This window comes from Hylobates moloch, unplaced genomic scaffold (assembly GCF_009828535.3).
Source record: "Hylobates moloch isolate HMO894 unplaced genomic scaffold, HMol_V3 SCAFFOLD_5, whole genome shotgun sequence".
Classification (NCBI taxonomy): domain Eukaryota; kingdom Metazoa; phylum Chordata; class Mammalia; order Primates; family Hylobatidae; genus Hylobates; species Hylobates moloch.
This window is the reverse complement of record NW_026652280.1, coordinates 56,075,773-56,088,108: the sequence shown is the minus strand read 5'-3', so window position 1 is coordinate 56,088,108 and position 12,336 is coordinate 56,075,773. Positions and strand designations below refer to the sequence as shown.

General features: G+C 43.8%; 1 protein-coding gene across 2 annotated transcripts in view; it reads right to left on the bottom strand.

Annotated features, from left to right (window-relative positions):
• NPC1 (NPC intracellular cholesterol transporter 1) overlaps window positions 1-12,336 on the bottom strand; it is a 53,417-nt gene that overhangs the window by 6,105 nt on the left and 34,976 nt on the right. For both annotated transcript variants that reach the window (XM_032152643.2, XM_032152644.2), the window contains 10 exons: window positions 10,587-10,689; window positions 7,561-7,750; window positions 6,947-7,129; window positions 6,072-6,186; window positions 3,783-3,910; window positions 3,550-3,690; window positions 2,928-3,017; window positions 2,294-2,484; window positions 1,837-1,952; window positions 1,013-1,142 (listed from right to left, as the gene is read on the bottom strand). In XM_032152643.2, the coding sequence (XP_032008534.1) occupies window positions 1,013-1,142; window positions 1,837-1,952; window positions 2,294-2,484; window positions 2,928-3,017; window positions 3,550-3,690; window positions 3,783-3,910; window positions 6,072-6,186; window positions 6,947-7,129; window positions 7,561-7,750; window positions 10,587-10,689 (1,387 nt within the window). The remainder of the gene's footprint in view (window positions 1-1,012; window positions 1,143-1,836; window positions 1,953-2,293; window positions 2,485-2,927; window positions 3,018-3,549; window positions 3,691-3,782; window positions 3,911-6,071; window positions 6,187-6,946; window positions 7,130-7,560; window positions 7,751-10,586; window positions 10,690-12,336) is intronic.

Here is a 12,336-nt window from a genome sequence, read left to right as displayed (position 1 = left end):
CACTTACTGGTCATGTAACCCCAAGCAAAATGACCTCCTCTGAGCCCCAGTCTCCTCTTCTGTAAATGGGTATACCACCACCTACTCATAGGCTGCGTGATGATAAACGGAATAACGTCAGGGAGTGCCTGGCATGACGCTGGCACCCTGCAGGCTCCCCAGGAACAGTGGTTACTGCCTTCAGAAAAACTGAATCTACTTCAACTTATTTTACGTAGGCCAAAGCATCCAGTCAGTGAGTAAATCAAGCTGCAAGATTCATTTCTACTTAACTTTTAGGGGGAGTCATCCCATGATACCTAGAATAGGTCGCAAAGCACATGCATGATATAAATGATTCACTGATATGACTCTGGTCAGATATATGTTCTTATGAAAAACCTAAGTTCAGAGTTTACCTAACACACATGGGGATACTCATCTTCCGCCTCCCAGGGCTTCCAAATCAACCCCAGAGAATTCCAGTCATCGTCACTATTTTTGGGCCATACATCTGGCTTCCATGGGTAACTGGCTGCCTGGCTGGATGAGGGAGTGAGACAGCCCATAACCCCATACATGGATGGGCTGGCAAGGAGCATGACAGGGCTAAAAGAATCGCAACCTTAATGTGGGATAACGTTATTAAAGCTAAGATCACACCCCAGCTGCCATCAGTACAACTGAACAGTTCCTTCAGGCCTGGATTACCAGCAGGCCGTCCTCTCCCTCAGCCCCGCTTGGAATGTGCACAGGAATCTGCGTTCATTCTCATGCCCGGGGGGGGCGGGGGGCCAGGACACAGAGAGAGCATGAGATGTGAATGCCCACGCTAAGACAGAATCAGTTGAACACTATGAGGCATTTTCTTAAAAAGGTGTTTTTGGTTTTCCTGCTTCCACCAAAGGACCAGGACAGGGTGGGATGGAGAAGAGACGTTCCCATGCAATTGTCTTAGCCCAGTCCTCTCCTAGTTTTCTATTGCAAATTGAAGTTGCAGTGGATGCTTATCTGGAATGGCAGCAGCACTTACCCTTTGCCACACTTGGGGTTAGGGTTATCCGAAAGGAACATGGGCAGGAATCTCATGAAGTCTCCACCCTGAGGCCTCTGTTTGCCTTCCGGAGTCAGAGGCCTGCAGCGGACGCAGGCAGGGTCAACCACTGGTGGAGACATGCAAGGAGGACTGTTAGAAGAATAGGTCTCCAGATTTTTTGTAAAACATTTAAAAATACTGACTATGAGGGGCATTACTTTCTTCTCTATCAATTACTTTCCTTACTAGTGAGGGATAATCTTTCCCCTTATCTAAAAGCTTCAGCCACATGTCACTTTCATAGTTTAATGAATCTGAAATACTAAATACTATTTTCATCTTAGGCATACTATGCATCATTTTCTGCCCTGAAGTAGATCTCCTCCTTCAAGGATGGCCTTGACTGGTCAGAGCCCGGGGCTTCCATGTTTTTATTAAGAAAATTCCAGGGCAATCTCGACGCTTCTACAAAACCATAGGGTAAAGTGATAAAGAAAAGCCCTCCTTTGAGAAGCTAAGGCCAGATACCAATCCTGAGAGGCAATCGCTGGAGTTAGGACAGGATGAGAAACCTTATCTGGAAACCACACTCCGAAGATGTGGACCTTGTTCAGCCTGCAGCCCCGAGGGCGGCTGTCTGAGCCAGGAACAACATGACAATTTCAGAATGAATGACTGAGGAAAGGAATGATGACATAGGGAGGGAGGCCCAGCTTTGATATACAAATAGGTATAAACTGAGGCACGATGCAAATGATTTTTAAATGATAATTTGAAAATTTTTCAGCAAAACGGGAAAGATTTAGTAAAGGAGAAAGTACCTGAAGCATTGCAGAACTGGTCAGTGATATTGTCCACTCGACAGCAAGACGACTGTGGCTTCACCCAGTCGAAATAATCGTCGATCCAGGATGAGGGGGCGAAGCCTATTCGGGTACTAGAGAGATGAGACAGGGTTACTGACCTGCTCCATAGGGAGGAAGTCTTTAGTTTCAGTACTTTTTCTTAAAACCTAACTTCCTTTTCTACATTTTATACTGCTAACAGTCAAAAGAAAAACTACATGAGCACTGAATGAAAAAAGCCTTCGAAGCATTAGGTGGTAAACTAGTCCCTTCAAAGGTTTTGTTAAGGTAAAGCCAGATTTAACATACATTTTGCATAAAAACAACTTTTCCAAGAAAGTCTATTTTCATTGAGACATTTCAGGCCTGAGTTGACTGCCTGGCTGAGAGCCCCCTCCGCTGCTTCTGAAGCACAAGACAAGGCGGTACTGACTAGTTGTCCAGCTGCGCCGCGTTAAATATCTGCTGCACCAGGGAATCGTTGTTGCAGCCCATGCCGCCACACACCATGTTCTGCCCCTTGGGAGAAGTGTAGTTGTGCCCTTCCTCCAGGACAAAGTACACAGGCGGACCCGCATGCAGGTACTGACTGATGGATTTGAAATAATCCACCACGTAGGAGTCCTGAAAGAAAGATAAAAAAATAGGAGAGAGTGTGAACACTCTGATAGTAACTAAGCAAGGCGAGGATCACAGAGAATAAGATGGTGCCAGGAGGTTCCTGGCTGAGACGCCTCCAGCTGGACTCATGATTCCTAACACTGCCAGTCTTCCCCCCTGGGCCGCAGGGTGCTCCTCCTGCTAGCCCCACAATCAGGAGAGCATCTCATAAGGTAACCTCATAAGACTGGTTGTTCGTTTTCTGCAGCTGTGCCCAGAGGGGCTCAGTCAGAATTCCAAACAGCCCACACCGGCACTGCACTGGGGCAGTTCTCCTAACCCTGGAAACCCTGTCACCATTTGCAGTTAGAAGCAGGCACTTGCTTTAAACACCCAAGTGCATGTTTTGAAAAATGTATTCATCATCAGCTAAAGAAGTTAAAAAAAAAAAAAGGAAGTCGTCTTACATCTGGCATCGAAAGAGACTGTTCCAATCCAATATCTACTTTGTTCAGGACTGCGATGCTGAATGACAGAACACCCACAAATATTGCTATCTGGAACAACAAATCAATCATAAGACAGAGACTGCTTAGTATAATAAGCTTACGACCAGAAATAAAATCTTAAGCACACACAAAAAGCAGGATTTTTTAAAATGGAAAAGCTTCAATGACAGGCTAATAGGGAGTACATGGCAGTGGGTGAGACCACAGCACCAGGAGTCCAAATTCCTGGGTGCAAATCCTGACTCTGCCACTTACGGGCTGAGTGACTTGGGGCAAACCACTTCACCTCTCTTGGCTTCTATTTCCTCATCATTAAGAGGAAAAATAAAAGTTTCTTTGCAACTTTTTGTGAATCTGAAACTATTTCAAAATAAAAAACTTAAAACTCTTGTTTATATGGACTGATAAAAGCTCATGGGGAAAACATTTTATCTACTGTTCCATATTTGCTTTTGCTTTTCTTTTTTAGATATATTTAACAGCTTTAAGAATCTCCTTCCCAGGCTGTCTGGCTTCTTAGAAGGCATGTGATAATCTGTTTCAGTGAGAGGAAAGAGAAAAACCACAGATAAGCGCATACCACAATTGGTCTCATCCAGTCCTTTAGCAGAAGTGGAGAATAGGAGTTTTTGAAGAAGCGAAACAAACAGCTCTCTGAGGCCTGGACGCTTGTTCCATCTTCAGCACCTCTGACACAGCAAAAGATGTCTAGCCGATTTTTCTGAGGGGACAGAGGGGAACCAAGGTTATACCCACTAGCTGCTTCCTCTAGATTCTAGACTCAAATAGACTATAATCCTGACACCAACTTACCTCTTGACGTTTAATGTCTAACCCCAAGAGACTCACGAAACAGGTAATCTGCAGAAGAAAGTCAATGAAGACTGCCAAACCCGCAAAGAGAGAGAACGTGTGCACGGCTGGCATCACAGACAATGCTCCTGTCGGGGAGAGAAGGGCTCTGCGTCACTTCTGTTTACAGCAGGGGGCTCTCTGCAGGTCTTATGTTCATGTGCATGTACAGATACAAGGAGCCAGCACAGGCCAAACGCATGAGAACGCATGCTGCGGCTGGACATTACACCAGAACTGGGACAGGAGGTGATAAGCCAGTGCCTTTCAAAGTGCACTCAACACCAGACCATTTGGGAAGCCCCATCCTAGTTATGACAGGAATTCAACCCCAATTCTACCATACTCAGGTTCACGGCAAATTCACACACATTAAAATTTGAGAACCACAAATACAGGCCATTTCTTATAGTACTTTCTATGCTTCACTGTAAGAAATGGACAGTATTTTCCACTTATTACATCAACACTACTAGCCTCCCAGTTTAATTAAGAGATAATTGACAATTGAGTGAGGATCAAAGGCATGAGGGTAAGACTTGGAAACTGCAAACTGGCAGCCCATGAATCAGATGGTTCCTGTTTGGCCCACACTGTATCAACCCATCTTGGCAGGAGAATGGCATGAGCCCGGGAGGCGGAGCTTGCAGCGAGCCGAGATCGCAACACTGCACTCCAGCCTGGGTGACAGAGCGAGACTCCGTCTCAAAAAAAAAAAAAAAAAAAGATTAAAAAACTTTTTTTTTATAAGTTGCCAATATTTAACAATGCCATTTTACACAAAAATCTAGATTCACAACTTTGCTTGGAAGAAAAACAACAACAACAACAACAACAACAGCAGCAGCAACAACAAAACAGACCTTGTAGCACTGGGTTGGCCACACATAACTGTCTTTTTAGATAAGACACGTGCACTTGGGGTGCCACAATCCCTACTGACTCCTACGGTCCCAAGGTCACTCCAACCTTGAGGCACAGTCTCTGCTGCTATTATCATCACACTTGCACTGGTTTTCTTACAATAGTAGTGAAAAAAAGAAAGTTTTTTTTTTTTTTTTTGCACCTGTGTTTGTCAAAAGGAACTACAGGGCTACAGGTTTCAAAAGCACATGGCTTTGTGGAGATGAAGAATAACAAGCTAGCAGTGTATCTGTGGTGAAAGACTACCACCTACAATGACCTTACAATGGCCCTGATTAAGCTGACCTCGCAGCCACATAGGCATTGCAGTTTGTGGCCCATGGATGGTCTTCTTTGGACTGAGTGATTCCAGTCCAGCCTCCTCTATAGTGGACAGAGTAACTCTGCTCTTACTACACTTCAGAGATGGGGCAGACAGCCCCACTAGTGAGTCTATTTGATGATTCTCTATGTGAAAGAAACACAGAAGTGCTGACTTCGTTCCAGCTTATTCTGGCTCCTTATAATGTGGTGAGTCAAGAGCTTCTGGTCATTAACAAGGCTGCTTCCCCAATGAGTTGTGCGCACAGAAGAGAAAGGCTGCCTTTGAAAACAACGGCAAACATCTTGTAAGCGAGTGCCCGTGGATTTCGGAGCTGCTGCTTAGAGTGTCATGTGGAGAAGGATTCAGTGGCTACTCTAGGATGCCATTTTCAACTATCAACATTCCCAGTGGCTACCAAAAGGGGAAAGTGGCAAGACGAACTGTAGGTCTCTTTCACCCTGAACCCCAACATCAATGCTGTCCTGACAGTTAAATGAGAAGGAAGCCACTTGCAAAATCACACCTAAGTTACTGCTGCCAATTTTTCTGTGGTCCATTCAGTGATACTTTCCCAGTGCAGAACAAAGCTTAAAAAAAAGGAGACAACACGGGCTGGGCACGGGGGCTCACGCCTGTAATCTCAGCACTTTGGGAGGCCGAGGCAGGTAGATCACCTGAGGTCAGGAGTTTGAGACCAGCCTGGCCAACATGGTGAAACCCCATCTCTATTAAAAATGCAAAAAGTTAACTGGGCATGGTGGTACGTGCCTTTAATCCCAGCTATTTGGGAGGCTGAGGCAGGAAAATCGCTTGAACCCGGCAGGCGGAGGCTGCAGTGAGCCAAGACTGCACCACTGCACTCCAACCTGGGTGGCAGAGTGAGACTCCATCTCAGAGGAAAAAAAAAAAAAAAAAGAAAAAAAAAAAAGGAAGCAACACAAAGGGACATGTTCAGATAGCCAGCTCCTTCTTTCTCCAGGCTTAGCAAACTACAGGACTGGTAGGATTGAAAGCATAATTACCTAAGAAAAATGCTATGGTCTCAGAAAAGGATGACAGGAACATACTGGGAGCCACTTCTCCTAGGACCCTGCCCAGCTGCTGATCCAGGGTTTCCCCTTGAAGACGTTCATCTCTCTTAAAAAAAAAAAAATTATGCGACATTAAAATTTCTCAATAACAACGCCACTTCTTGCTGCCTTGTGTTAACTCAAGGGTAAAAATAAATGATTAGCAGACGATTAGCAGTGTCTTCTAAGCATATAAACTTCGGTGGGGGACTCCAATGTTCTCAGAGTATTTCTGCACTACGGAGCTAGGTACCAAGTGAGAAACTAAAGGGAAAGCTGAGCCACATTACAGGAAAACACACGGAACACAGGCGGCAGGGGACTGGACCACTGAACATCACTCTCACGTGCACTGAGTCTCCGCCCAGGTCGGGTCTACAGGACGACTGAGACCACCTTCTATAGCAGCGGGACACGTGTTGACCTTTTGCCTTTTTAGTGGCACCTTTGAGCAAAATGAATCTAACATTCTATACTATGCTGAACATCATTTTAATAGCAGTCGTACCCAAAATCTTTTCCAAAAGTGTGTTAGCCCTTCTTGTACACATGATACTATTTAAAATGAAAAGATACTATTAAAAGACACTATTTAAAGATACAATTTAAAACAAAATTCTTACTTTATATCTACTATTTCATCAACCAAAAAGAGGGGTGAAATTCTTGGTCCTAAGATGTCCACAGCGAGTCAAGAAGACCGATGAGCCACACAGGGAAAGGAAAACACTCTCACAGGCCACACTCACGAATGCGGAGCCCAGTAGCCATTCACAGACCCTGAAACTTGAACAGATGCTGAGCCCTGTGAGAATACGGAAGTATACCTGGTAGGCCTGCACCAGAATGAAGATGTTGTCCACTCCAACAGCCAGCACCAGGAATGGGATGACTTCAATCACAATGAGGGTCAAGGGCAACCCAATGTAGCTGAAGACGCCCAAGGAGCAAGCCACCGAGCTCAGCACGATCAGGATGCCCGCGATGCCTAGTGAGACCTTCGAATCCACCTGAGCAGGGCGACAAAGACAAAATCACCAGTTAGTTACAGGGCTGTCTGTCCCACCTGTTACTAAAAGGTCCTCCTTTTTACTTTACAGGGCTGTATCAAACCTAGAGTTGAAAGTACAATTCTGTGTTTCAGAGAGGACTTGTAAACATTTCTAGGTCGGCCTGGGCAACACACGTTATGAGTTTGCATTCTTAGGTGATGGACTGGACAAATAAGAAAAAACTGGATTATGCGAAGTAAACTTTAAGATAAACTAAAAAGTTGGAACTGAAGAAAATAGATGTAGGCAACAGAAATGTTACATACAATTAAAACATGGGGGAATTTACGGCAGTTTTAAACATAATGGATTAAGAAGAAAGAGGCAAAAATATGATGTTACACTGCACACTGCTGTTAACCTCTAACATACATACACCCCCTGCTTACCAGAAGCCTGCGACAGCTTTTGATGTGCCCCAAGGCTAGGGAAATATACAGAAACATGATGGCATAGCTAATCACAACGGTGAAGACATCACTGTCACTTTCACGATTTAGTTCATCTTCAATACTTCGTTCAGCAGTGAAGGAAATGGTCAGATTGGGATTCTTGTAGTTTTTCACAAAATTAATAAACCTAAAAGGTAAGCAAAATGTTATATTTTTAGTTAAAACTTACTGACAGCTAAGTAAGAAACTTCTTCCTAATTTTCATGATACAAAGGCCTCGTTTTCTTTTTTTTGTTTTGAGACGGAGTCTCGCTCTGTTGCCCAGGCTGAAGTGCAATGGTGCAATCTCAGCTCACCGCAACCTCCACCTCCCGGGTTCAAATGCTTCTCCTGCCTCAGCCTCCTGAGTAGCTGGGACTACAGGCATGCGCCACTAGGCCGGGCTAATTTTTGTATTTTTAGTAGAGACAGGGTTTCACCATGTTGGCCAGGCTAGTCTCAAACTCCTGACCTCAAGTGATCCACCTGTCTCAGCCTCCCAAAGTGTTGGGATTACAGGAGTCAGCCACTGTGCCCGGCTCAAAGGCCATGTTTTCTTAACCTTTATCCTGCATTAAGATCCTTCGTTTGCTTTTGTTCCTGTTTTGAAATAGAGTCTCGCTCTGTTGCCTCGGCTGGAGTACAGTGGCGCGATTATAGCTCACTGCAGCCTCGAACTCCTGGGCTTAAGGGATCCTCCTGCCTTAGCCTCTTCAGTAGCTGGTACTACAGAGACATATCCCCATGCCTGGCTAATTTTAAAAATTTTTTGTAGAGATGGGGTCTTTGCCATATTGTGCTTGCTGGTCTCAAACTCCTGGCCTTAAGGCACTCCTCCTGCCTCCACATCCCTAAGTGCTGGGACTACAGGCACCACGCCCAGCCACTGCAATAAGATCTTCTACACTGGAGACCATCAATCAGATTACAGCTAAGGTTCCATACATGCTAAATTAAAGTAAGTTTAGGGCTGGGCTCAGTGGCTTATGCCTGTAATTCCAGCACTTTGGGAGGCTGAGGCTGGCAGATCACCTGAGGTCAAGAGTTCGAGACTAGCCTGGCCAACATGGTGAAAGCCCGTCTCTACTAAAAATACAAAAATTAGCTGGGCGTGGTGGCAGGTGCCTGTAATCCCTGCTACTTGGGAGGCTGAGGCACGAGAATCACTTGAACCTGGGAGGCAGAGGCTGCAGCAAGCTGAGATCATGCCACTGTACTCCAGCCTGGGTGACAGAGCAAGACTGTCTCAAAAAAAAAAAAAAAAAGAAATGCATTCAGTCTACTAAATCAAAACCACAATGAGATACCACTTCACACCCAATGAAGATAGCTAGAATCACAAAGTCAGATAATAAAAATGCGAAGAAATTGGAAGTTTCATGGACTGCTGGTGGTGACGTAAAGCGCTATAGCCACTTTGGAAAACAGTCTGGCAGTTCTTCAAACTATTCAAGATGGACTCAGCAATTCTACTACTAGGTATGTACCCAAAAGAAATGAAAACTCACATCCACAAGAACTTGTACTCAAGTGTTCATGTCAGCATTATTCATAATAGCCAAAATGGAAACAGCCCAAGTGTGCGTCAGTTGATAAATGCACACAACGTGGCATACCCATACAATGGAATGAAAAGGAATGGAGTACTGATACATGCCACAACATGAATGAACCTTGAGAAATTATGTTCAATGAAAGCCAGACAAAAAAGTCCACATATTATTCTATGCACATAAAAGTCCAGAATAGGAGAATCTCCAGAGACAGAAAGTATTTTAGTGGTTGCCTAGGGCTGTGGATAGGAGGATGAAAAGATGGAGGGTGTTAGTTAAAGGGTACAGAGTTTTATTGTGGAGTAATGAAAATGTTCCTAAAATTGACTGTGGTGATGGCTGCACACATATGTGAATATGGTAAAGCTATTGAATTGTACACTTTTTTTTCTTTTTAAATTTTCCTTTTTTCTTCTTCTTTTTTTTTAGAGACATGCAAACATTGCCTAGGCTGGTCTTGAACTCCCGGCCTCAAGTAAGCCTCCCGTCTGGGCCTCCCAAAGTGCTGGGACTACAAGTGTGAACCACCGTTCCCAGCCTGAACTGTATACTTTAAGTGGGTGAACTGTATGATACCTGTACCATATCTCAATAAAACAATTTTTAAAAAGTACTGGAGGGTATAAAGTGCAACCTGGCCTCCTAAGTCCTCTCTTCCCATTCTCTAGAGGTCACAAACACAGTTAATTTCTCAGGTCATTTGCTTGATATTTTTTTCTAAGCATGGACAGCAGCATAAACAATATATATTTATACAAATATACATCGTGAACCATTTATTTACTTCACTGTCTTTTATGACAGCACAATATTCTATTGTATTCGTTCCTTATCAAATACATGCAGCATGCTCCCAAGTTCTGCTGGCAGAAAACAATGCAGGTGGCTGGGTGCAGTGGCTCATACCTATAATCCCAGCACTTTGGGAGGCTGAGGAGGGTGAATCACCTGAGGTTAGTAGGTCGAGACCAGCCTGGGCAACATGGCAAAACCCTGTTTCTACAAACAAATACAAAAATTAGCTGGGTGTGATGGCATGCACATGTAGTCTCAGCTACTCGGGAGACTGAGGTGGGAGGATCACTTGAGCCTAGGAGATTGAGGCTGCAGTGAGCTGAGATTGAGTCACTGCACCCCAGCCTAGGCAAGAGTGAACCCAGCCTCAAAAAATAAATGAAATAAGTAAAAACAATGCAAGGAACCTTTTTTTGCACACTTTAGCATTCCTGTGGAGGGAGAGCTGTTTAAAACATTTGTTCAAAGGTAAATGTGTTTACAGTTTCTTCTTAGCATCATTAGCACCAAGTGAACAAAATTACATAACTCAGATCTGCCACTGGTTAATTTAGAAAATGAAGTTTAAGTGCTTGCTGCAAGTGTCTAGCTTCCCACAATGCAAGGACAGTCTGCTCACACCCATGAGTGACTCACTCTTTTTCCCAGGCCTGGGCCCTCTGGAGCTTCTCTGTATCATTATAGTAATTATTGACAGGGAAGGTAATCACAAGGGCAGTGGCGTTATTGTAGTTTTGATCTAGAAAGGAAAAATGTGACATCAAAAAGCAGATTACAAGCATGCAGAAAATTAGACACATACCAGGGGAAAAATCACAACACAGATTTCTCACTGGAACTATGGACTGTATCTCTGGGCTCTAAGAATTAAACAAGAGTTTGCTGAAATTGTCTTTATGTACTTCAGTTAATGAATAAAAAGGATTTTTTATCTGAGGTAGGCATGGTTATCATTCAGGAAGAGTAACTTTTTTTTTTTTTTAAAGGATACAGTACATGCATGTTAACAATTTCAAATAGAACAGAAAGGTGTTTATTGAAAATTCTCTCTGCTTCTCCAACATCTATTTCATTATCTTAGTTCTCCTCCCCATACTGTGACCATCTGCGAATCTTTCCAGAGCCGCTCCACACACACACAAGCAAACACACAGATTCTTCCCCTTTCCCTCTTAACCACACAAACAGTAAAATACTATTCTGCACATTACATTTTAAAATTTTGTATCTTGGAGACTGCTCCGTAAAGAGTTTCCTTATTCTTTTCCTACAATATTTTCTGGTATACTTTAGCCAATCCCCCTCACTGATGAGTAGTTTTGCAGTTTTTTCTATTACAAAGTTACTATAAATAGCCTACAAATATTTTAACGTGTAAAACACATACTTGTAGAAACAAATCTTTTTTCCTTTTCTGGGGTAGGGGGCAGGAGAGGGGGACAGTGTCTTGTTCTGTTGCCCAGGCTGTAGTGCAGTGGTGCAATCACGGCTTTTTGTGGCCTTGACCACCCGAACTCAATCAATCCTCCTGCCTCAGCCTCCCAGTAGCTGGCACTAAAGGTGTGCACCACCATTGCTGGCTAATTTTTGTATTTTATGTAGAGATGGGATTTTGTCATGTTGCCCAGGCTGGACTTGAACTACTGGGCTCAAGCGATCCTCCTGCCTTGGCCTCCCAAAGTGCTGGGATTATAGGCATGAGCCACTGGACCTGGCTAGAATCAATTCTTAAAGCATAATCAATGAATCAAAAACTATGTATATTTCTAATTTTGATAAATTCTCCCAAACTGCCTTCCAAAGAAGCTGAACTATTTTTCATTCCTTTTTTTCTTCTTTTTTAGAGACAGGGTCTCACTGTGTTGCCCCAGCTGGAGTGCAGTGGCACAATCATGGTTTACTGAAGCCTTGACTTCTCAGGCTCAAGCAATCCTCCTGCCTTAGCCTCCCTTTTCATTACTTTAGTCAAGAAAATATTTACTGAGGCTGAGCGTGGTGGCTCATGCCTATGATCCCAGCACTTTGGGTGGGTGGATCACCTTTGGTCAGGAGTTCAAGACCAGTCTGGGCAACAAGGCAAAACCATGTCTCTACTAAAAACACAAAAAATTAGCTGGGCCTGGTGATACATGTCTGTAATCCCAGCTACTCAGGAGGTGGAGGCAGGAGAATTGCTTGAACCTGGGAGGCAGGAGTTGCAGTGAGCCGAGATCACACCACTGCACTCCCGCCTGGGCAACAGAGCACAACTCTGTCTCTGAAAAATAAAATAAAAACCTTTTTTTGGTATTTCTCCTTTTGTTAACTTTCACGTGGCCTCACCCACTTTTCTTTCAGGTTATTGATCATTTTTTCATGAGTTTTTTTTTTTTTTTTTTTTTTTTTT